At 41.6% G+C, this 24,447-nt stretch overlaps 2 protein-coding genes and 1 long non-coding RNA gene across 52 annotated transcripts in view; 2 read left to right on the top strand and 1 right to left on the bottom strand.

Annotated features, from left to right (window-relative positions):
- The first annotated feature begins 6,573 nt into the window (after positions 1-6,573).
- On the top strand, positions 6,574-14,306 carry LOC127428710 (kelch-like protein 8). The gene is made up of 10 exons (XM_051677264.1): positions 6,574-6,626; positions 10,887-11,077; positions 11,169-11,717; positions 11,963-12,149; positions 12,239-12,382; positions 12,589-12,700; positions 12,783-12,951; positions 13,534-13,693; positions 13,876-14,077; positions 14,158-14,306. The coding sequence occupies exons 2-10, from the start codon at positions 10,910-10,912 to the stop codon at positions 14,279-14,281; spliced, it is 1,815 nt and encodes a 604-aa protein (XP_051533224.1). The 5' UTR covers positions 6,574-6,626; positions 10,887-10,909; the 3' UTR covers positions 14,282-14,306.
- A 473-nt stretch (positions 14,307-14,779) lies between these two features.
- Positions 14,780-16,858, bottom strand: LOC127428712 (uncharacterized). Of its 50 annotated transcripts, none has more exons than XR_007895162.1 (5): positions 15,278-16,857; positions 15,212-15,244; positions 15,157-15,178; positions 15,014-15,057; positions 14,780-14,914 (listed from the first exon to the last, which is right to left on the bottom strand). It is a non-coding gene; the product is annotated as an uncharacterized LOC127428712 (long non-coding RNA). The 50 variants fall into 50 exon arrangements; XR_007895167.1 differs by having other exon boundaries at positions 15,157-15,189; positions 15,223-15,244; XR_007895178.1 differs by having other exon boundaries at positions 15,157-15,255; positions 15,289-16,858.
- Positions 16,859-24,365: 7,507 nt separating this feature from the next.
- Positions 24,366-24,447, top strand: part of LOC127428541 (macrophage mannose receptor 1) — a 24,683-nt gene continuing 24,601 nt past the window's right edge. Inside the window, exon 1 of the mRNA XM_051676984.1 lies at positions 24,366-24,447. This exon is cut by the window's right edge and continues 21 nt beyond it. Coding sequence (XP_051532944.1) covers positions 24,426-24,447 — 22 coding nt within the window. The 5' untranslated portion in view covers positions 24,366-24,425.

The raw sequence follows: 24,447 nt of genomic DNA, 5'->3' as shown, positions 1-24,447 counted from the left end.
GAACCTTCAACCATAATTCTTGGATCTTAACACACCACCAAAAAACATGGGCTATGTCTCCAACTTCTGATTGGTATCGCCAGCAGTTGGGTGTGTCTTTAAGACCAAGCCTGTACAATCTAGAGGGGGTCCAATAGAATCTATGTAAAATCTTAAATTGCATAAGGAGAACCCTTGCATCTCTAGATGCAGACTTGACATTTTTCAGAATCTTAGTCCACACTCCCTCCTCCAGTACCAAGTTTAAATCTTTCTCCCATAATCTCTTGATAGAAGTTAAAGCTCCGTCCCCCAGACTCTGAATTAACAGGGAGTAATACACTGATGCCTCATGACCTTTTCCAAAAGCAGTAATCACCTCTCTCAGAGTATCTGCCTCCTCAGGGGGGTGTGTGCTACTCCCAGAAATAGTACAGATGGCACAGCTGTAAATACCTAAAGAACTGAGATCTGGGAATCCCAAAATGTTGAACCAAATTTTCAAACGATCTCAACACACCACTCTCATATAGGTCACCGAGTGTAGTAACCCCCCTCACAATCCACTCCGGACAGCAGAAAGGGGACTTGCCAATACATAGTCTTGGGTTCTGCCATATACTCGAGGCAACATTTAAATAAATGTCCAAATTAAACACTCTGGACACTTTTGTCCATACTGAGTGCACATGCAAAATAACGGGGTGTAACTTAACTTCTCCGGTTAGATTGATAGAAAGGCTTTGCAATGGTGAAATAGGGGCAAGAACTTCCTTTTCAATACAAAACCAGGGAGGAAGAGACCAATGAGCCAAATGTCTGAGACTGAACATATAGTAATAAAACAAAATCTTGGGTAGGCTTAGCACACCTTTGTCAATCAGCCTATGTAACTTATTGAAATGCAATCTGGGATGTTTACCATTCCAAATGAAGGACTTCACTATGCTATCAAATTGCTTGAAATAAGAGAGGGGGGTTCATCTACAGGGAGAGACTGTAGCAGGTAGTTGAATTTTGGAATACAATTCATTTTAATAACATTAATCTTCCCAATCATAGATAAATGTAATGAAGCCCACCTGCCCACATCACTCGAAAATCTTTTTAATAAAGGGTCAAAATTAACTCTAACTAAATCACACAAATTTGCTGGGAATGTTCAGGGAGTCAGGTCCACTTGGCTTCATCGAGAGCATCGCAAAATGACTTACTCATTCCATTGACTTTATGAAGGACATCGTTTGCTGGGGACATGTGAATGTTTTACGGCCATCCTTAGCATCTATTCTCAATTTGGCTGGGAACAAGAAAATGCTGTGGTTCTTCCAAGAAAGCCTTCCTTTACTCCTCGCCTCACATAACACGAGATCTTTATCGGATGATCTCAGAAATTTGGCCAGAATTGATCGGGGCCTGTCTCCCTCAGCGGATCGCTGAGCCGGAACACTGCGAGCTCGCTCGATTTCCAGCTTATGGCCCGTTATGTCAAGCAGACTCGGGAAGAGCTCGTCAAGGAATTTCACCATATCTTGTCCTTCTCCTTTCTCAGGAATTCCAACAATTCCGGAGTTGTTTCGCCGGTTATGATTCTCAAGGTCTTCCAGCTTTTCCCAATCGCATTTCAAGTCCGTCTTGGTCACTAGCGGATTAGCAGATAATTCCCTCTCCGATGACTCCAGATAATCGATCCGTTTCTCAACATCCCCCATTCTTGTAACCAACTCAGAGAATTTCGTCTCCTTGGCAGTGATCGAATGAAGTATTAGAGCAAGATCCTCCAAATCAGCAACGACCTTCGTCAGCATTGCCGACATGCCCGACAGTTGACGCTGGATCTCTCCCACCGCACCGTCCAAACTGAGTCCCCGTCTGTGGCCCTGTAAGGGGCATCAGCTTGAGCACGTAAATGTCTTTTAATGTCTCCAGAGCCCGAGGATTTTGAATTCTTTGACATATTGTCTTCATAGAACAGTTATTGAACAGGGTGTATCGAATCTCACCGGTTTATGACATTAATAGTGTTAAAACTAGCAAAGTGCGCAGAGCTCGCCGTTTATACGTCCGATCCTCGCATGGCGTCACGTGACTCCTGGGTGTTTGTGATAACTTTAACACATTTAAAGTAATGGACCTTTAATACATTAAAAAATGACCATAGCATAAAATACTACAACATAAAATAACAAGGATCAGATACCATCAAAAAATCATTTTTATATTACTATTCCATCTTCCTGTTGTGCCCAGGTTTTCTTCATAGAAAAGCACATTGTCATGACAAACTCTCCTTTAGCGGATGTTTTTTTCTTGTCAGATAATATTTAGTATGGATATAGTATGTGAATAGAGACGCAGGGCTTGTTTCTCCCCTCACATGGCCTGACTTGTGTTCTTGTTCATTGTATTTTTGCCATTGACACGGAGGTGCCAGCTTTACACAGAAAACTTTTAAATCCCCTCCGGACACTTTTTCATGTCTAAAAAAAGAGGTCATATGGTCACCCTATGTGTGTGTGTGGAGGGGGGTGATAAAGAAATATTATAGATAATGAAATTAATAAACTGTCCTCACTAGACTTACCTCATTAATACTGTTAAAGGATCTTGGACTTTTATCAGAAGGAGAAGAAGCAAAGACCTTTAATCTCAAAGAAACACAAATGGCATGTTATGCTGAATTGTAGTTCTGTTTTATATATATACGAACCAATGGTTTATTACCTTTGTGTGCTAAATCAACACAATATTATTTTATCAGTGTCCACGTGTAGTAAACTTTGGACCTCAGATATGTCATGACTGTACTAACGCTTTCTTCTCTTGTCTTTATCATACAGTCCTCTAGAAATGTAATAATTTATGTCTTTTCAAGCATTTCACTGTCATGTGTCCATGTAGATTCCAGTGCTGTGGTCAGAATGAGAAATAAAACTATGAAAATAAAGTCTTACAGCACCTGCTCTTTCAAGGCCATCTCACATTCAATAACTAACCCTGTTCTTATAGTTTCTGACACCTAACCCTGACAAAAAGGAATGAACACTGACTTAGAACACTATGAGAACTCAGAAAAACACTCTGAAGTCACTAAACAAGCTGTACAGTAAGAGAATAAACATCAGTGGTCATCTTTCTCTGTGACTTCCTAAAACACACACAAGCCACAATTCACACTGGGTCAGTTTTACAAATTAAAATACTTCATATATTGAATCAGCATTATACCATTAAAATATATAGTGGAAGACTGTTCTTCAGTTATCAGCTGATCAAAATATTTACCTGTAGTTTATCCCTTGTGCGTTGTTTGATACGTTTGGTACGTTTGTGGAATGATGCAACATTATGATTATTGTCAAACCTGATTATGGTGTTACAAAGGAAAGACATACAGAGTTAGCATTTTACCTGTAATTTATTTCAAACATCAGAATTCAATATCTCAAAATAAATCAATAAAAATATCAAGAACACGAACATCAGTAAACATAAATGGTTAAAAAAACAAAAACAAAATAACGGTAATAAACAGTTAGGAATGACACAAAGTATCATCATAAACTATAGTCTCGTTTATGATTTCATGCATGCGTGACAGTGGGTTTTAGTAACTGTGTGCCTTGCAAATGTATATTTTGCACTTTTTTGCACATTGTTTAGTGTTCACATCCTTAGGGAAGCCCGAGCTCCCACCTGTACTGACCACACCGAGAGGCAGGGATCAGTTGTGTGAACGTTACCACATAATGGATAAAGTAAACTGTCTCAGACTCAGCCTTTGACTGTAGCAGGTAGTTGAATTTTGGAATACAATTCATTTTAATAACATTAATCTTCCCAATCATAGATAAATGTAATGAAGCCCACCTGCCCACATCACTCGAAAATCTTTTTAATAAAGGGTTAAAATTAACTCTAACTAAATCACACAAATTTGCTGGGAATAAAATCTCCAAATACTTAATGCCCTGTTTGGGCCACTGAAAGGCGCCCGGCTGGAAAGCCGTTACCGGACAGTACGCTGTCAGAGACAAAGTTTCGGATTTAGACCAATTAACTCTGTATCCTGAGAACTTGGAAAAGGCAAGGCAAAGATCTAGTAGGTTCAGAGACAAATAATAAAATATAATCTGTGTAAAGCAGAAGCTTATGTGCCACACCTCCCTTCATCACCCCTGGAAAATCATCCTCCTTTCTTATCGCGGTTGCTAATGGTTCCAGGGCAAGACAGAACAATAAAGGGGAAAGAGGGCAACCCTGCCGAGTGCCCCTATCCAGAGTAAAATAATCTGAAATTAATCCATTTGTTTGTACTGCTGCTACAGGGTGTTTATAAAGTAATTTAATCCAACCAATATATGTACTCCCAAATCCAAAATCTTAAAAAGATAATCCCATTCTACCATATCAAAGGCCTTTTCGGCATCAAGTGAGATGGCAGTGACTGGAGTCTGATCATTTGCCACTGACCACATGATATTGATTAGACGCCTGATGTTATCAGAAGAGCTACGGCCCCAAATAAACCCCACCTGATCTATATGTATAAGAGATGTCATAACTTTACTTAATCGATTAGCCAAAATTTTTACATCTAGTTGGATCAGGGAAATTGGATGGTAACTTTTACACTCGCTTGGATCTTTGTCCTTTTTAAGAATCAGACTGATCCGGGCTTGTGTCATGGTTGGAGGAAGCTTTCCATTCTTTAATGATTCAGTATAAACTTCTAACAAAAGTGGAGCCAGTTCTGTAGCATAAGATCTAAAAAATTCTGCGGCAAAACCGTCTGGCCCCGGAGCCTTGCCAGTAGGTAGGGACTTAATTACCTCGTCAAGCTCCTCCAAGTTTATCTCAGAATCAAGAGAATTCTTTTGCTCAGTTGTCAATTTAGGGAGTTCTAATGGTTCCACAAAGTTCCTAATATCTTCATCTGTAGATGAAGACGTGGAACTATAAAGATCAATATAGAATTCTTTAAAGGCATTATTAATATCAATGGCTGAAGTAAATATTTCACCACCAGCAGATTTCACTGAGGGAATGATAGAAAAAGACTCTCTCTGTTTTATATATCTAGCTAAAAGCTTCCCTGCTTTGACCCCGACTCAAAGTATGACTGTCTTGCCCTGAATAACCAAAACTCCACTTTCCGTGACAAAATAGTTACTGAATAAGGATTTCTAAAAATGCTTTTATAGATAATGCTGAGGCGGATTTCTGTTCACAGTTATGAATCCTTGCAATTATTAGTTTTTATTAAAAATAACTATTCAGGGGGCCTGGGTAGCTCAGTGGTAAAAGACGCTGGCTACCACCCTTGGAGTTCGCTAGTTCGCTAGTTCAAATCCCAGGTCTCCTAAGCAACCAAATTGGCCCGGTTGCTAGGGAGGGTAGAGTCACATGGGGTAACCTCTTCGTGGTCGCTATAATGTGGTTTGTTCTCGGTGGGGCGCATGGTGAGTTGTTCGTGGATGCCACGGTGGATGGTGTGAAGCCTCCACACGCGCTATGTCTCCGTGTTAAGATGCACAGGTTGGCAGTCTCAGACGCAGAGGCAGCTGGGATTCGTCCTCTGCCACCTGGATTGAGGCAAATCACTACACAACCACGAGGACTTAAAAGCGCATTGGGAATTGGGCATTCCAATTTGGGTGAAAAAGGGGAAAAAATCCAAATAATCCAAAAATAAATAAAAATAAAGTAACTCTTCAGTGTAAAATGACCCCAAAGGGTTATAAAACGTTCTGAAATTTAAATGTGGATGCATGGAGGATTTTGTTTTCAGAGCGTCAAGCGCCCCCTGCAGGAATAAAACTTTGTGTCTCACAAGACACAGTCAGTGGCTGACAACATGTGCAGTTTTGGTCTGTAGGTCTGTAACCCACACAAAACTTTCATATGAAATTAGAAAACATGAAATATATGATATGAGTCATATGAGGAGTCAGCGAAGATGTTAAAAGTTTTAATAAAAATGATCAGTTGTTTTTTTTCAGGGTGAGGAAAGCAGACAGACACTTCAGATGAGCAGGTAAGAATTGTAATTGTCTGAAAGTGTTAATGCTTTTTATGAATGTTTGAAACGATTCACAGTGTATAAATACTTAAGACTATGCTATGAATATCATTTTCCATTTATCTGTGCATTAATTTGCTAAATGTTTAAACCAAATCTTTGCCACTGGTTCATTACATTAATTTAATTACATGCCAATGTTTTTATTTTTGTAACAAAGTTTTCCACAAGACATTAACAATGTATCACATTATATAACCTATAATTTAAAATAAAATAAAACAATAATAATAAAAAAACATAAAAGTAATCATGCTACTACATGCAGGGTTTATATTACACTCAGTGTCAGATTTCCAAGCTAGTACTGTCCTATGAATTTTTTAGATTATAATATGTATATTTCACCTACTGTATATAAATAAAATCTATCTACTTAATCATTAATCACTCTCTGTTCATAATTTATCAAAGATAATGACAAATATATCAGGCTTTATCAATATAATGCGACATTCAGGAACACGTGTTCAACACGTTTGGACTACAAATCCCAGAGTTCATAGTGAGAACCCGGAAGTGCTGTCGTTCCGTTCAGAGTGAAAGTGCTGCTGTTGAAAATGAGGTAAAAACATCGAAATACACATTTAAATTCATTTAATTTCGTGTGATTTAATGTGAGAGAGGTCGAGCTGTTTGTATTTGTATTGAATCTTTGTTGATGTTTGTGCTCGTGTTTCGATGGTTTGAACACAAGCGGCTTTAATGTTGTTTTTACTCACAAAACACATGATTATTATTATTATTTTTATTACAGGACAGATTTAATTCAACTAATCGCTGTTTGTGGTTAATGCATGTTTAATGTAAAATATTCACTAGACAGATCTTTGATTTCACATTAAAACAACATATAATAACTCATCAATAATTGATCATATCTTATACAATATTACTATGTTTTGATAATATTTTTATATCTCTATATATGTTTTTGTGTTTTGAGAGGAGTTTATTTGTTCAAGAAATGAAATATGCTATATCTGATTTAATTGCAGATTTTTACACAATTAGACATTTAATTTTGCAGATCTTTATTCTACATATAATATATATATATATATATATATATGTGTGTGTGTGTGTGTGTGTGTGTGTGTGTGTGTTGTGTTGTGTCTGTGTGTTCGTGTGTGTGTTCGTTCGTTCGTTCGTTCGATGTTCACTAATGTTCTGATGACGACATCGAGGTCTATGCTGATAGCGTAACGTGTTTCATCAGGAAGTGCATATATGACGTAGTGCCGACCAACACAATACGGATCTATCCTAACCAGAAACCGTGGATTAATAGCGATGTTTGTGCGGCACTTGATGCGCGGACCTCCGCTTTTAATTCCGGGAATGCGGAGGAGCATAAACAAGCCAGTTACACTTTCTGCAAAACTATCAGAGCAGCCAAACGTCAGTACAGGAGCAAGATTGAAGGACAGTTTAACACCACCAACTCTAGAAGCATGTGGCAGGGAATTAACATCATCACGGACTTTAAAGGGAATAAAAACTCCGCCATGAACACCGCTGCTTCTCTACCGGATGAGCTAAATACTTTTTATGCTCGTTTCGAGGGAAATAACACCGCCCTCGCGGAGAGAGCTCTCATGGCCGAAGCTACAGAGGTTAGTTCACTCTCCGTCTCTGTAGCGGATGTAACCTGATCCTTCCGACGGGTGAATATCCACAAAGCTGCAGGTCCAGACGGCATTCCGGGCCGCGTCAACAGAGCGTGTGTGAACCAACTGGCTGGTGTTTTTACAGACATTTTCAACCTTTCCTTCTCTTTGTCTGTAGTCCCCACATACTTTAAAACATCCACCATTGTGCCTGTTCCAAAACAATCGAAAATAACTTGTTTAAATGACTGGCGTCCTGTTGCTCTGACCCCCATCATCAGCAAATGCTTTGAGAGACTAATCAGAGATTACATCTGCTCTGTGCTGCCTCCATCACTGGACCCATTGCAGTTTGCTTACCGCAACAACCTCTCCACTGATGATGCCATTGCATCTACAACACACACTGCTCTCTCCCACCTGGAAAAAAGGAACACTTATGTGAGAATGTTGTTTGTAGACTACAGCTCAGCATTCAACACCATAGTGCCCTCCAAGCTAGATGAGAAACTCCGGGCTCTGGGCTTAAACAGCTCGCTGTGCAGCTGGATCCTGGACTTCCTGTCAAGCAGACACCAGGTGGTCAGAATAGGCAGCAACATCTCCTCATCACTAACCCTCAACACTGGAGCCCCACAGGGCTGTGTTCTCAGCCCACTCCTGTATTCCTTGTACACACATGACTGTGTGGCAACACATAGCTCCAATGCCATCATTAAGTTTGCTGATGACACGACGGTGGTAGGTCTGATCACTGACAATGATGAAACAGCCTACAGAGAGGAGGTGCACACTCTGACACACTGGTGTCAGGAGCACAACCTCTCCCTCAACGTCAGTAAGACAAAGGAGCTTGTGGTGGACTTCAGAAGAAAAGACAGAGAACACAGTCCCATCACCATCAATGGAGCACCAGTGGAGAGAGTCAGCAGCTTCAAGTTCCTGGGTGTCCACATCACAGAGGAACTCACATAGTCCATCCACACTGAAGTCGTTGTGAAGAAGGCTCATCAGCGCCTCTTCTTCCTAAGACGGCTGAGGAAGTTTGAAATGAACCGCCACATCCTCACACGGTTCTACACCTGCACTGTAGAGAGCATCCTGACTGGCTGCATCTCCGCCTGGTACGGCAATAGCACAGCCCACAACCGCAAAGCACTGCAAAGGGTGGTGCGAACTGCCAGACACATCATCGGAGGTGAGCTTCCCTCCCTCCAGGAAATGCACTATATTGCCAAAAGTATTTGCTCACCCATCCAAATAATTGAATTCAGATGTTCTAGTCACTTCCATGGCCACAGGTGTATAAAATGAAGCACCTAGGCATGCAGACTGCTTCTACAAACATTTGTGAAAGAATGGGCCGCTCTCAGGAGCTCAGTGAATTCCAGCGTGGTACTGTGATAGGATGCCACCTGTGCAACAAGTCCAGTCGTGAAATTTCCTCGCTACTAAATATTCCACAGTCAACTGTCAGTGGTATTATAACAAAGTGGAAGCGATTGGGAATGACAGCAACTCAGCCACGAAGTGGTAGGCCACGTAAAATGACAGAGCGGGGTCAGCGGATGCTGAGGCGCATAGTGCGCAGAGGTCGCCAACTTTCGGCAGAGTCAATCGCTACAGACCTCCAAAGTTCACGTGGCCTTCAGATTAGCTCAAGAACAGTGCATAGAGAGCTTCATGGAATGGGTTTCCATGGCCGAGCAGCTGCATCCAAGCCATACATCACCAAGTGCAATGCAAAGCGTCTGATGCAGTGGTGTAAAGCACGCCGCCACTGGACTCTAGAGCAGTGGAGACGCGTTCTCTGGAGTGACGAATCACGCTTCTCCATCTGGCAATCTGATGGATGAGTCTGGGTTTGGCGGTTGCCAGGAGAACGGTACTTGTCTGACTGCATTGTGCCAACTGTGAAGTTTGGTGGAGGGGGGATTATGGTGTGGGGTTGTTTTTCAGGAGCTGGGCTTGGCCCCTTAGTTCCAGTGAAAGGAACTCTGAATGCTTCAGCATACCAAGAGATTTTGGACAATTCCATGCTCCCAACTTTGTGGGAACAGTTTGGGGATGGGCCCCTTCCTGTTCCAACGTGACTGCGCACCAGTGCACAAAGCAAGGTCCATAAAGACATGGATGAGTGAGTTTGGTGTGAAAGAACTTGACTGGCCTGCACAGAGTCCTGACCTCAACCCGATAGAGCACCTTTGGGATGAATTAGAGCGAAGACTGCGTGCCAGGCCTTCTCGTCCAACATCAGTGTCTGACCTCACAAATGCGCTTCTGGAAGAATGGTCAAAAATTCCCATAAACACACTCCTAAACCTTGTGGAAAGCCTTCCCAGAAGAGTTGAAGCTGTTATAGCTGCAAAGGGTGGGCCGACGTCATATTAAACCCTATGGATTAAGAATGGGATGTCACTTAAGTTCATATGCATCTAAAGGCAGATGAGCGAATACTTTTGGCAATGTAGTGTATATACAAGGCGGTGTGTGAAAAAAGCTCGGAGGATCATCAGAGACTCCAGCCACCCGAGCCATGGGCTGTTCTCACTGCTACCATCAGGCAAGCGGTATCGCAGCAAAAGGACCCGCACCAGCCAACTCCATGACAGCTTCTTCCCCCAAGCAATCAGACTTTTGAACTCTTGATCGATCACAATACATATATCAGCACCGCACTTTATTTGCCTCAGACTGGACTCACATTTTATACTTCTCTTAATAACACACTAGCAACTGACTATCAACCGACAGCTTGAATGTCAGCACAACACTTCATATTTATTTCCTACATGGGGGGGGTGTATTTTTATTGTGTACAGTCTTCTTATTTTGTGTATATTGTATATTATTAGGTGTATATTGTGTTGTGTAACAGATGTGTAAACTGTGTTACGTGTAAATCAGATGTTTATTGTAATTGTTATATTGTTATGTTGCTTGGAACCGCACCCAAGACTTTCACCCACTGTTGCACTTGTGTATATGGTTGAGTGACAATAAAGGGATTAACACACAAATTCACACACACACAAATTCACACACATACACAACATGAATGCAACACACACACGAACACAACACACACTGTCAGTATGTATTTAAATAGCACAATTTAATACAACAGTAACTGACCAATGTTCTGTCGTCATCTACCGTGTCTTTAATGGCAGTTTGTCCTGACTGAACACGTGTGTGTGTGTGTGTGTGTGCAGGTGTTGGCGTGTGTGAGCGAGAAATGGTTCCTGAACATGGACAGCAGCAGAAAAGCTCGTTGCAGGCGCCCGACAGTGCAGGCGAGGTGGACGGATCATTCTTGTTTGAAGCTCAGGAGGCCTGGAAAGATTTCCATCATTCTCTCTGGCAGTTCTATGAGAACGGAGAGCTCTGTGACGTCACACTGAAGGTATCTCAACACCACTGTGATGTCAGAATAACATCCAATAACATTCAGCTGTCTGTTCGGATCAAATGTTTGTCTGCTCTTTTCACTACAGGTGGGGAACAGATTGATACCATGTCACAAACTCGTTCTGGCCTGCGTCGTGCCGTACTTCCGTGCCATGTTCCTCTCAGACATGGCCGAGGCCAAACAGGACCTGATTGAAATCCGCGATTTCGACGCCGACGCCATCCAGGACCTGGTGCGCTTCGCCTACTCCTCGCGACTGACGCTGACGGTGGATAACGTTCAGCCGCTGCTGTACGCCGCGTGTATCCTGCAGGTGGAGCTGATCGCGCGCGCCTGCTGCGAGTACATGAAAGCTCATTTTCACCCGTCGAACTGTCTGGCCGTTCGCACATTTGCAGAGAGTCACAACAGAGTGGATCTGATGGACATGGCCGACCGTTACGCGTGTGAACATTTCAGCGAGGTGGTGGAGTGTGAAGATTTCATCAGTGTCTCTCCGCAGCACCTGAAAACGCTCCTGTTCTCCAGTGACCTCAACATTCAGTCTGAAACTCAAGTGTACAACGCTGCCGTGAAGTGGCTCAAATCGAACCCCAAACACCACGACATCTGGCTCGATCAGATCATGTCTCAGGTTGGACGTTTTAAATTTGTTGAGCAGAAAAACAAAAACTATGTAACTTAGAAGTAATTAGTAATGTGATTACTTTCATGATGAAGTAATCAGTAAATTAAGTAATCTGATTACAAAGCAATTTGTTGTGGATTACTTTTTGAGTAACACACCCAACACTGCACACATATGATCGTTTGTTCAGTCCAGTAGTTTGTGTTCGGTTGTATTCCGATCGGATCAGTCTGATGGTTTCTCTCGTGCAGGTTCGTCTTCCTTTGCTGCCAGTGGATTTCCTCACGGCTACCGTCGCTAAAGAGGAAATGATCAAAGCCAACTTGAACTGCAGAGACCTTCTAGATGAAGCCAGGAATTATCACCTGCACCTCAGCAACAAGTGCGTTCCAGACTTTGAGTATTCCATCCGTACAACACCGCGCAAACACACCGCAGGTGAGAATCCACCGTTTAGTTGTTCTTTGTGTCACTCCAGGTGTAGCATGACCATTGACAGATGGCTGTAACCCTTTGACCTCTGACAGGTGTGCTGTTCTGTGTGGGGGGCCGGGGCGGTTCTGGCGATCCGTTCCGCAGCATCGAGTGTTACTCCGTCAGTAAAAACAGCTGGTTCTTCGGGCCTGAAATGAACAGCAGACGGCGACACGTGGGCGTGATTTCAGTGGCAGGTGAGACACAGAAGCATTTTTTCACGAGGTCAAAGGTGAAAATATTCAGTTTATCTTAAATGTGTCCTTTAGTGTGCATGTGTTAAACATCAGTACAGTTCGACAAACTCCTGTTAGAAAATCAATCTAATCTCGTTAAATGAGGGACACACACTCACAGAACATTTCTGTACCGGAAACTGTTTACAGTCATTGATCAATTCCAGGGAAAGTTTACGCTGTCGGAGGTCATGACGGCAACGAGCACCTCGGGAACATGGAGATGTTTGATCCGCACACTAACAAGTGGATGATGAAAGCGTCGATGAACACAAAACGGTACCACAATCACTCTCATGTCCAGAACAACAGGAAATAGTTTAGACTGAATAAGATGGAGTTGATTGTTGTGTTTGTTCAGGAGGGGGATCGCACTGGCTGCTCTTGGCGGTCCCATCTACGCTATCGGTGGTCTGGATGATAACTCCTGTTTTAATGATGTGGAGCGTTATGATATTGAGTCGGATTGCTGGAGCGCCGTCGCCCCAATGAACACACCCAGAGGAGGCGTCGGGTCTGTGGCGCTCGGGGTAGGAAAAACGAAACATCAAAATTAAAACGATTACTCTATGATGCAACATTCACCAGCACGGGCAATCAAGTCTCGTCTAATCTCTTCTCATTTCCTTGTTTCTTCTCTCCTTTTTCTCTCGTCTCTCGTTTATTATCTCCTTTCTTTGCATCTCTTCTCATCTCTTTTCTTCTCATTTCCTTGTCTCTTCTCTCCTCTGCCTGTTTCGCCTCTTTGTTCGTCTCGTTTTGTTTTCTTGCGTTTTCTTGTCTCTTCTCTCTTGTTGTCTTTTCTTGCCTTTTCCTGTTTTAACACTTCTTGTTTCTTTTCTCACCTTTACCCTTCTCGTCTCTCATCTCTTCACACCTCTCATTCTCGTCTGTTCTCATTTTGTCGCTTTTCTTTTCTTGTCTCTTGTCTCATCTCATCTTTTCTCTTATCTCTTCTTGTCTCTCCTCTTTACAAATATTCTCTTGTATTGATAGGGTAAAAGTTTATGAAGCCCTCCATTGTTCCATGAGTTTTGTGAGGTTTTTAAACCTTCATTTATAATGAATATAAATTCATAAAGACTCATTTAGTCATGTGATGTCTCTGTAAGGGTTATGTTTACGCAGTTGGTGGAAATGACGGCGTTGCATCGTTGTGCAGCGTCGAGCGATTCGATCCTCATCTGAACAAATGGACAGATGTGAGAGAAATGGGCCAGCGACGCGCCGGAAACGGTGTCAGTGAGCTCAACGGGTGCCTATATGTTGTTGGTAAAGTTCAGATTTTTTTATTTAATCTTGAAATAATTTATATGGATCTTGATTACTTGTGACTGAGAAATGTAATAACAGAATAATGTGTCCTGCAAGATCACATGATCTATTTCTTAAATGACCTTGAGCTTCATGTATCGTGTGTGTGTGTCTGTTTGTGTGTTTGTGTGTGTTTGAAGGTGGTTTTGATGATAATTCTCCATTGAGCTCCGTTGAGCGGTTTGATCCCAGAATGCACCGCTGGGAGTATGTAGCTGAGTTGACCACGCCCAGGGGTGGAGTTGGTGTTGCCTCAGTGATGGGGTGTGTCTTTGCAGTGGGCGGGCACAATGGAAACATCTATCTGAATACAGTGGAAGCATTTGAGCCCCGAATGAACAGGTGAGAAATCAAAGAGAATATAAAGATGTCTTGATTGAGTCCATTAAAGAATTGACTCGTATTTGTTTGTGTTTTATTAGATGGGAGTTAGTGGGCTCAGTGTCTCACTGTCGGGCCGGCGCGGGGGTCGCCGTCTGTTCCACACACATCAGTCAGATTCGAGATGTCGGTCAGGGCTCCAGTAATGTCGCTGACTGCATGTAGCCACAATGACACGATACACAGACTCCATAACTTTCATCCTGAAAACACCCGGCGTGTTAATTTGATCACTCCTCCTGTGTGCTGAATGACTGAACATGTGATAATTGAAAGTGTTTTTTCCAGCTGTAAGATCGTGTCATTTACTGTGTCTGTACAGTTGCAGAGTTGTAGTGGACGACACCGGCAGTTCATCTTGTGATGATTTCCTGTGTTTAAGAGGTAGAAAAACTTCAGAAACTATTATGTACCGTTTCATTGAAAGGGTAAAAATCTCACAGACTATTTTGTGACTTTTAAGACACACAGAAATAACAAATTCCTGGCGTTGTTTAGCCGTGGCATTTGTTTGCGAGTGTACAATCATAAACACTTCACAAGAAACATGAGCACTGCTAGAATATGTTCAATATGTGAAAGATTTTGTACAGTCTGATTTCTAATGCTTCTCATTTATGATATGAATATAGTATAAGGACCCACTTTATATGAGGTGTTTAACTACTATGTACTTAATCATTTCATACAATGTACTTATGTACATGTTGTTGTATTATACTTAAAGTACCTGCATTAAATTACATCTGTAGTTACACTGTTAACCTAACCCTAACCTTACCCTGACCTAACTTTAACCTAACCCTAACCTTACCCTGACCTAACTTTAACCTAACCCTAACCTTACCCTGACCTAACTTTAACCTAACCCTAACCTTACCCTGACCTAACTTTAACCTAGCCCTAACCTTACATTGACCTAACTTTAACCTAGCCCTAACCTTACCCTGACCTAACTTTAACCTAACCCTAACCTTACCCTGACCTAACTTTAACCTAACCCTAACCTTACCCTGACCTAACTTTAACCTAGCCCTAACCTTACATTGACCTAACTTTAACCTAGCCCTTACCTTACATTTACCTAACTTTAACCTAGCCCTAACCTTACATTGACCTAACTTTAACCTAGCCCTTACCTTACATTTACCTAACTTTAACCTAGCCCTAACCTTACATTGACCTAACTTTAACCTAGCCCTAACCTTACATTGACCTAACTTTAACCTAGCCCTAACCTTACATTGACCTAACTTTAACCTAGCCCTAACCTTACATTGACCTAACTTTAACCTAGCCCTAACCTTACATTGACCTAACTTTAACCTAGCCCTAACCTTACATTGACCTAACTTTAACCTAGCCCTAACCTTACATTGACCTAACTTTAACCTAGCCCTAACCTTACATTGACCTAACTTTAACCTAGCCCTAACCTTACATTGACCTAACTTTAACCTAGCCCTAACCTTACATTGACCTAACTTTAACCTAGCCCTAACCTTACATTGACCTAACTTTAACCTAACCTTACCCTGACCTAACTTTAACCTAGCCCTAACCTTACATTGACCTAACTTTAACCTAGCCCTAACCTTACCCTGACCTAACTTTAACCTAGTCCTAACCTTATCCTGACCCAACTTTAACCTGTACAACATGTAGTTACACAATAAATACATTATATTGTATGTATTTTAATGTTAGTACATAGTAGTAAAAGACACCTAATATAAATGATTAGGGACCTAGTACTGGATATGTAAATATAGTATATTCATGAAGCAGGTCTGTAAAGCTGAAAAATCCCAGAGTGTCTCTGTTCTTTAATGGGACTCTCCGGACGTTCTCGTGTGTTTTTAGCTTTTGATTTGTGCCGAGAGAAAAGATCTTTTGTGCTTTTCACTGCCAAACTAGAAGTTAACATGAGACTTTATATGTTGTTTTTGTATTTAACAAATATGATGCTTTTTGGGGGTTAATTTTATTGCATTTGCAGTTATGGATAATGTATTTCCAACTACAAAACATGTTTTACAAATATTTTTGGCCACATTTAGTAAAAGAACAGATGGATGCACATACAGTGAGTTTTATAGATAATCTTGATGGTGTTTCAGTGTGATGAGTTTTATTAGAAATCAGCTTCAGAATATACATATTTATTTTGCCTGCAGCATCTTATGTGTATCTTAGATTTGCTCAAGTGTTCAGTTGATATTGTTGATTTTCTGTACGTAGTGAATGAACAATGTGTTCTGTGAAATACATTTATTTCAGAACTGCTGTTAAAATGTTGATATGTTTTATGCAGCTGTAATAACCGCAAACATTCTTCTTTAAAATCTCCAGAGGCTCAGAATTAGTGTTTTATCTGTTGTACAGCTGATTTAAATGCAATTTATTTGACATATTTCTTTAAATTAAATGTCCTCATCTGTTCATTTAATGTTTGGATCAACATCAATTTATTAATTTCATTCACATTTTCCTTGTGTGAGTAAAACTTGATCTGTTGTTATTTTCTTGAATTAAAGTAACTAACATGTTTCCTTTTCCACTCTTTTTTTAAACACTTTGAAACTCAACATGATTTCATGATAAATACTTAACAGAACAGTAGTTCATGTAATATGAATATGAAAATATAGGAATTCATGACATTTCTTCGTGAATGTGTAAATGTGATGAGTATCTGAAGTGTTTACAGCAGCACTAAGCTGATTATCTAACAGCAACTTAAATGTCCAGAATCTCGTGAAGATAGTGTTGAGTCATTTGCATTAAAGTTTGCCATTTGATTGTTTTATTGTTTGCTGACACTTTTGTAATTGTAAAAACTGTTAAAGTGTAACACAGTGGCAGCAGATCTTTCCAAATATATTTTCTTGAAATATGTGCTGTCATAAGGGTTATGAAATGACCTTTTCTGGACTTTGTCATCATGAAAATACCCACATTTCAAAGGAAACAGAATGAACAAATGTATTCAATCCCTTTGTTGTTGTATAGACATACACTATATTGCCAAAAGTATTCGCTCACCCATCCAAATAATTGAATTCAGGTGTTCCAATCACTTCCATGGCCACAGGTGTATAAAATGAAGCACCTAGGCATGCAGACTGCTTCTACAAACATTTGTGAAAGAATGGGCCGCTCTCAGGAGCTCAGTGAATTCCAGCGTGGTACTGTGATAGGATGCCACCTGTGCAACAAGTCCAGTCGTGAAATTTCCTCGCTACTAAATATTCCACAGTCAACTGTCAGTGGTATTATAACAAAGTGGAAGCGATTGGGAATGACAGCAACTCAGCCACGTAAAATGACAGAGCGGGGTCAGCGGATGCTGAGGCGCATAGTGCGCAGAGGTCACCAACTTTCTGCAGAGTCAATCGCTACAGACCTCCAAAGTTCATGTGGCCTTCAGATTAGCTCAAGAACAGTGCGTAGAGAGCTTCATGGAATGGGTTTCCATGGCCGAGCAGCTGCATCCAAGCCATACATCACCATGTGCAATGCAAAGCGTCGGATGCAGTGGTGTAAAGCACGCCGCCACTGGACTCTAGAGCAGTGGAGACGCGTTCTCTGGAGTGACGAATCACGCTTCTCCATCTGGCAATCTGATGGACGAGTCTGGGTTTGGTGGTTGCCAGGAGAACGGTACTTGTCTGACTGCATTGTGCCAACTGTGAAGTTTGGTGGAGGGGGGATTATGGTGTGGGGTTGTTTTTCAGGAGCTGGGCTTAGCCCCTTAGTTCCAGTGAAAGGAACTCTGAATGCTTCAACATACCAAGAGATTTTGGACAATTCCATGCTCCCAACATTGTGGGAACAGTTTGGGGATGGCCCCTTCCTGTTCCAACATGACTGCGCACCAGTGCACAAAGCAAGGTCCATAAAGACATGGATGAGTGAGTTTGGTGTGGAAGAACTTGACTGGCCTGCACAGAGTCCTGACCTCAACCCGATAGAGCACCTTTGGGATGAATTAGAGCGAAGACTGCGAGCCAGGCCTTCTCGTCCAACATCAGTGTCTGACCTCACAAATGCGCTTCTGGAAGAATGGTCAAAAATTCCCATAAACACACTCCTAAACCTTGTGGAAAGCCTTCCCAGAAGAGTTGAAGCTGTTATAGCTGCAAAGGGTGGGCCGACGTCATATTAAACCCTATGGATTAAGAATGGGATGTCACTTAAGTTCATATGCGTCTAAAGGCAGATGAGCGAATACTTTTGGCAATATAGTGTACAATTATTGTTTAACATTTAGTCTTAATCAACATCATTGCAATTCCTAAAATGACTGTGAATGTTCTTGTAGAAACAAACTACAATTATTAGAAATATTGATTGTCTGCTGATGGAATGTTTTTTCCAGATTTCTCTCATGGGTTAGAGAGGTCAAGGGTTAGGTTCAGGTTGTGGTCAGGGTTAGAGGGTAATGTGTTATTGTTAGATTCTCAGACATTAGATTTCTCCAGGTGTGGGCTAAGGTTAGTTAGATTCTCACTAGGTTTCTGCAGGTCTAACAGAGGAAACTGAACTCTCTTCGGTTCTGGTTTCTTCAGTCTGAATCCCAAACCCGGTAAAGACTCTTTTGTTGGTATAAATAAAACTGATTTGAAATACAACACAAACGTTCAGATGTTATCATCACATTCACATTTTATTCTCGTGTTCTATGTTCTCAGTTTCAGCAAGTTCCTCTCATGTCGACTATATGTTCTGTGATGCTCTACAGACCAGTGCAGAACATCTGTCACACCGCCCATTTACTGACCAGAGGAACGTGCTGATTCAAGAACAGGTTCTACTTCTAAAGTTTTACTTTACTTTTTTTACTTCTAAAGAAATGAAGAGCAATTTTGAACCATATGTATAAAATGATGAGCACTCACATGAGATGAAGACTCCAGTCATATTTAATGAAAACTGGATGCCCTTTTTGGTCTGATCTGTTTTGCTTTCTTTGATAAAGCCTCGTTGTCTATGATATGAAGGTCTGAAATGGTGAGGTGGATCTAGGGGCGAATTTAGTTGTGGTAGTGAGTTATGAACAGTGAAGGATGCCAAAGAAGGCGTGGATGAACATTGCGTCTAGTGTTTTTGCGGTGTTTGGAGCCCTGTCAGAGAGTATTTATCTGATTAGCAGGTCGATGGTGAGGGGAGGTCTGGTGCCGGTTCTGGTGGGTTGGGATTTGTGGATCCCTATAAGGAGATGTGAGATCTGGGGATGGTTTATTGTGGAGGAGTTTTGGCAGAAAATTAATTTGTAGAAGAAATGGATGCTGCTTTGATGGTTCCTGAATGGAGGTTTTTTGATTGATTGAGGTGTGAGGTGAAGGAAGATGTGGAGAGAAGGGAAAAATCTGGGAATGGTAGGTTGTAGATATGGTGAATTGTTTTTAAAGCATTTCCAGCCCGTCCAGTAGGTTTGAAGAGTTCGAGGGGAAATGGCATGAAGGATGGAATCTAAGGAAGCTTGGTGGAAGAGTCTGAGAGGGTGGTTTATAGAAATTTCATGAACAGGGAGGGACTGGGGTTGGTGTTGTGTTCACCTCTGGGGCCAAAACTCGGAATCTCTGCAAGGATTTCAGAGCGGAGTTGGTTGGTGACTGGTGGAAGTTCCGAGACTGTAGTATTGAGGGAACGGCGAGAGGTATAGCTGTTTGTAGAGTGAAGTTGGGAAGGCGAGCTGGAATGTCTGGATTGGCTGAGAAAGGATTCAGAAACGGATTCACTTGCTGATGCAGCCTCGTGCAAGGAACAGCTCCGGAGTGGGGGAGATTAGGATGATAGAAGGAAAAGGGGTAAAGTTGGGGAGGGAATTGGTTTGGGGCAGAGTTTTCCAGCAGAGGCAGCCTCACAAGGGAATCTGCTCACGTAGCCCATGGATAGAGGGGGAGGAATGGGGGGATGGAAATTATCTGAATGGATAGAACGAGGGAAATGCCCGTGTGAACGGTGGAAATTTCAGAGGATGGATGGTGGGCTTGCTGCATGTAGGGAGATGGGATTGTTGAGAGATCTGTTATTGAGTGGAGATTTTTTGAGGTGTTGTACCCTTTAATAGAACCGGGTGGAGGTTTTTGGTTTTGTTGAGTTGTGAGGTGAAGGAGGATATGGAGAGGAGAGAAAAATCAGGAAATGTCAGATTGTAATTTAGGTGGAAATCTTTGAAGCATTTCCAAGCTGTCTGATATGTTTATGTGTTAGGGTTCGGGGGGAAATGGCTTGAAGAATGGAGTCCTGGGGGGCGTGGAGAAGGAGTCTGAAAGGGTGATTAGTACTGAACTCGGGTTGGTGTCGGGTTCGCTTCAAGTGTCAAGGCTCTGGATCTCTGAAAGAAAATGAGAAGAGTTAGCCATATGTTTTTTTTAGCATGGAATGTGTTCTGCTTCAATTATGGTTAGCTGAGGTGGGATTTGGGATGTTGTTCGATTGTGGAGGCAGCCTCGCACAGGGAACGGTTCCAGAGTAGGAGAGATTAAAATGGTAGAAGGGAGGGGGATAAAGCGAAGAGGGGAATGGGTCTGGAGCGGGGTTCTTCAGTGGTGGCAGCCTCACATAGGAATCCGCTCTAGTGACCCATGGGGGTAGAGGGATGGATGTTGACAGAGAGAATAGGTTGCGTGGAAAAACTAAGGCATCTGGAACATTTGCGAGGCAATTTCAGCATATGTGCTTGCCTCAGAAACGTGACCGCACAGCATTCAATGGGAGAGCATATGATTCGTGTGAGAATGTTTATGCTGAATTTTACTCAGCTTGCTTGAAGCTGCGAGAGGCTGGATCTGCAGGTGTAGGCCTGCACAGCATTCGATGGTAGGATGAACGGGATGAATCCTCGAGCACGGACTCAAGCGGCGTTTATCAGGAGCTTGGATAGTGTGTTTGCACTGTTTGCCGTGTAGTGGGAGTTTGTCGTATGGCCCTAAAGTCGCCACAGTTGTGGCACTTGGACAGCGCATTGCACTATTTGCGGTGTAGTGGGAGGCTTAGTCGCACGGCCCGAAAGACTCTGCCAGTTGCGCTTTTGTTGGCGCTGTGCCCATAGCAGCGCTTCACGGAAATCGATGGCATGTTGTGTCAAATTGTCATAGGCCCAGGACTCTCTTCACCACTATAAATTCTGTCATTAACCCATCTGCAACTGTCCACCCTGCTGCATCAACTACAATATGTAATTGTTTCTGTAGATTTTTCACAGACAAAATAGTTGATATTAGAGAGCATATTCTGCCCTCAACCTATGATCCATCTGATCCTCTTCTGTGCACCTTGTTCCTCAGCGAGTTTGAACCAATTTCTCTTATGTCGTTACATGATATAGTTAAAGCCCATGACATCTGCTTATGACATTGTTCCCACACGTTTCCTTAGTCGGGTGTTTGACACTGTTGGACCTAGTCTCTTAGCAATAATTAATAAGTGCCTCCTTACAGGGGTTGTACCAAATTATTTCAAGCATGCTTCTGTTCTACCACTTCTTAAAAGGCCAAACCATGATCCGACAGTTTTATCTAATTTTAGACCTATTTCAAATTTACCTTTTATTTCTAAAGTTTTAGAGAAAATCGTTCTTTTTCAAATACAGAGTTTTATGGAGACACATAGTACTTTTGAAGTATTTCAGTCTGGGTTTAGGACACATCATAGTAACGAGTCCACCCTTTTAAAAGTTTTATTATATTTATATTTTATTAAAATTATATTTTGCTATCTGTGGACTCTGGGGATTCAGTGATACTCCTGCTTTTAGACTTAAGTGCAGCATTTGATATTGTAGACCAGTGGTTCCCAACCCTGTTCCTAGAGGCCCCTCAACACTACACATTTAGGATATCTCATTAATCAAACACAGCTGATTCAACTCATCAGCTCGTTAGTGGAGACTCCAACAGCTGAATTGGGTGTGTCAGAAAAAGGAGATATACAAAATGTGCAGTGTTGGGTTACCTCCAGGAACAGGGTTGAGAACCACTGCTGAAGACCACAGTTTCCTTATTTCTCACCTTGAACAGTGTGTGGGCATCAAAGGACTTGTCCTCAGTTGGTTTATATCCTATTTGATTGATAGAAGTTTCTCAGTCTCCATTGATGGTTTCTCATCTTCCATAGCTCCTCTGACCTGTGGGGTCCCTCAAGGCTCCATTCTTGCTCCAATTTTATTTTCACTATACATGCTTCCTTTGGGATCTATCGTTAAGAAACACGGAGCGTCTTTTCACTGATAAGCAGATGACACTCAGATGTATCTGCCTTTGAAACAAAATGACAATGATGGCTTAGAATCCTTATTTGCTTGCTTGTCTGATACCAAATCTTGGATGTCTTTAAATTTTGTGACTCTAAATGAGAGTAAAACAGAGATCACTGTGTTTGGGCCTTCGGGTATTTCAGGCAGTATCAATCTCAGGCTTGGTAAATTGGCCTGCAATGTTAAACCCTTTGTAAACAATTTAGGTATTTGACTCTGCTTTGAAATTTGACAAACAAATAAATGCAGTAGTTAAGTCGGGCTTTTTCCAATTAAGACTTTTAGCTAAGGTTAAGCCTTTTCTTTCATTTAAAGAGTTTGAGAGAGTTATTCATGTTTTTATTTCATCTCAACATGATTACTGTAACTCTCATTATATAGGCATATGCCAATCATACATTGCTCATTTGCAAATCGTCCAGAATGCTGCTGCTAGACTTTTGATTGTACTCGCAAATATGAACCTCTGTTTTCATTTCTCTGCATTGGCTGCCTATCCGCCACAGAGCTGATTTAAAATTTGTACTATTTGTTCTTAAGTCCTTAAATGGAATGGCACCTACTTATCTTTCTGAACTTTTGTGCATAAATAAATCAGTTAGATGTCTGAGATCATCTAATCAGAGACTGCTGAAGATTCCCAGATCTAGACTAAAGACGAGGGGTGATGGTGCCTTTGCGGTAGTTGGCCCGAAGCTACTTCCTGTGTCTCTCAGATCTGCCTCCATCATAATTGAATTCAAGTCAAAACTAAAGACTTATCTTTATCTTTTTGACCTGGCTTATTTAGTTTTAGAGTGTATTGTGTGTTGTATGGGTCTGAATTTCTGTTTGTTATGTACTTTATTTTTTATGGTTGTACAGCACAATGGTCAACTTTTTTTTATTTTTATTATTATTTATTTATTTTCTCCCCAGTTTGGAATGCCCAATTCCCAATGCGCTCTAAGTCCTCGTGGTGGTGTAGTGACTCGCCTCAATCCGGGTGGTGGAGGACGAATCTCAGTTGCCTCCGCGTCTGAGACCGTCAATCCACGCATCTTATCACGTGGCTTGTTGAGCGTGTTACCATGGAGATGTAGCGCGTGTGGAGACTTCACGCTATTCTCCACGATCCACACACAACTTATCACACGCCCCATTGAGAGCGAGAACCACTAATCGCGACCACGAGGAGGTTACCCCATTTGACTCTACCCTCCCTAGCAACCGGGCCAATTTGGTTGCTTAGGAGACCTGGCTGGAGTCACTCAGCACACCCTGGATTCAAACACGCGACTCCAGGTGTGATAGTCAGCGTTTTGTTGTTATTATTGTGTTTTATATATAAAACTGATTGATGATTGAACGTGACTCGGTGCGGCAGAAGTTTAACCCTTAAATGACAGACTAGAGTCTTGTGAACAGTATTCAGTTGGTTTTTTATTCATTTTAATTATGTGTTGCGTATAGAGAAGCCAAAATACACCGTCCACGCGTGTGGATGCGGGGTCACACGAGGTTAAACCATGATGGTCTATTTGAGTACTTGATTCTGATTGGCTGGAATGTGTGCATTAAAACAGTTGAAATCATCATGTCACTCAGTCTTATTATTTTCCTCCAGTACATTTATTCAGATATGAACTAATTAAAAATAGAAACATGTTAGTGAACTTTTTTACTGCTGGAACTGTAAAGTGCTTCAGTTACACAATCATACACATCTAATGTGGCATTTTGTGAATGAATATTTAAAATCAACAATAATTTGAACATTTTGAAACAGTATGTTTTACGCTGTTCAATAGGAGTGAATGTGATGTAAGTGTGTGTGTGTGTGTGAGTGTGTGTGTGTGTGTGTGTGTGTGTTACAGCATCGTTTATGTTTTACAGTTTTACTCTTTGGACTTTGATGAGGATGAAAAGACACTTGAGCGTGTGATGATGTTCAGATCTGTGGAGGACACGCGTGTGAACGGACGGCAGTGATGAATTAAACTGCAGCTTTACATTAGTGTACAATTAGACAACATTAGACTAATCTCACACACACACACACACACAATGTTTTTGTTTGTCTTCACTT

Source organism: Myxocyprinus asiaticus, chromosome 38 (genome assembly GCF_019703515.2).
Source record: "Myxocyprinus asiaticus isolate MX2 ecotype Aquarium Trade chromosome 38, UBuf_Myxa_2, whole genome shotgun sequence".
In the NCBI taxonomy this organism is placed as follows: Eukaryota; Metazoa; Chordata; class Actinopteri; order Cypriniformes; family Catostomidae; genus Myxocyprinus; species Myxocyprinus asiaticus.
The sequence above is the reverse complement of the archived record's forward strand: the minus strand, read 5'-3'. Positions and strand labels throughout refer to the sequence as shown.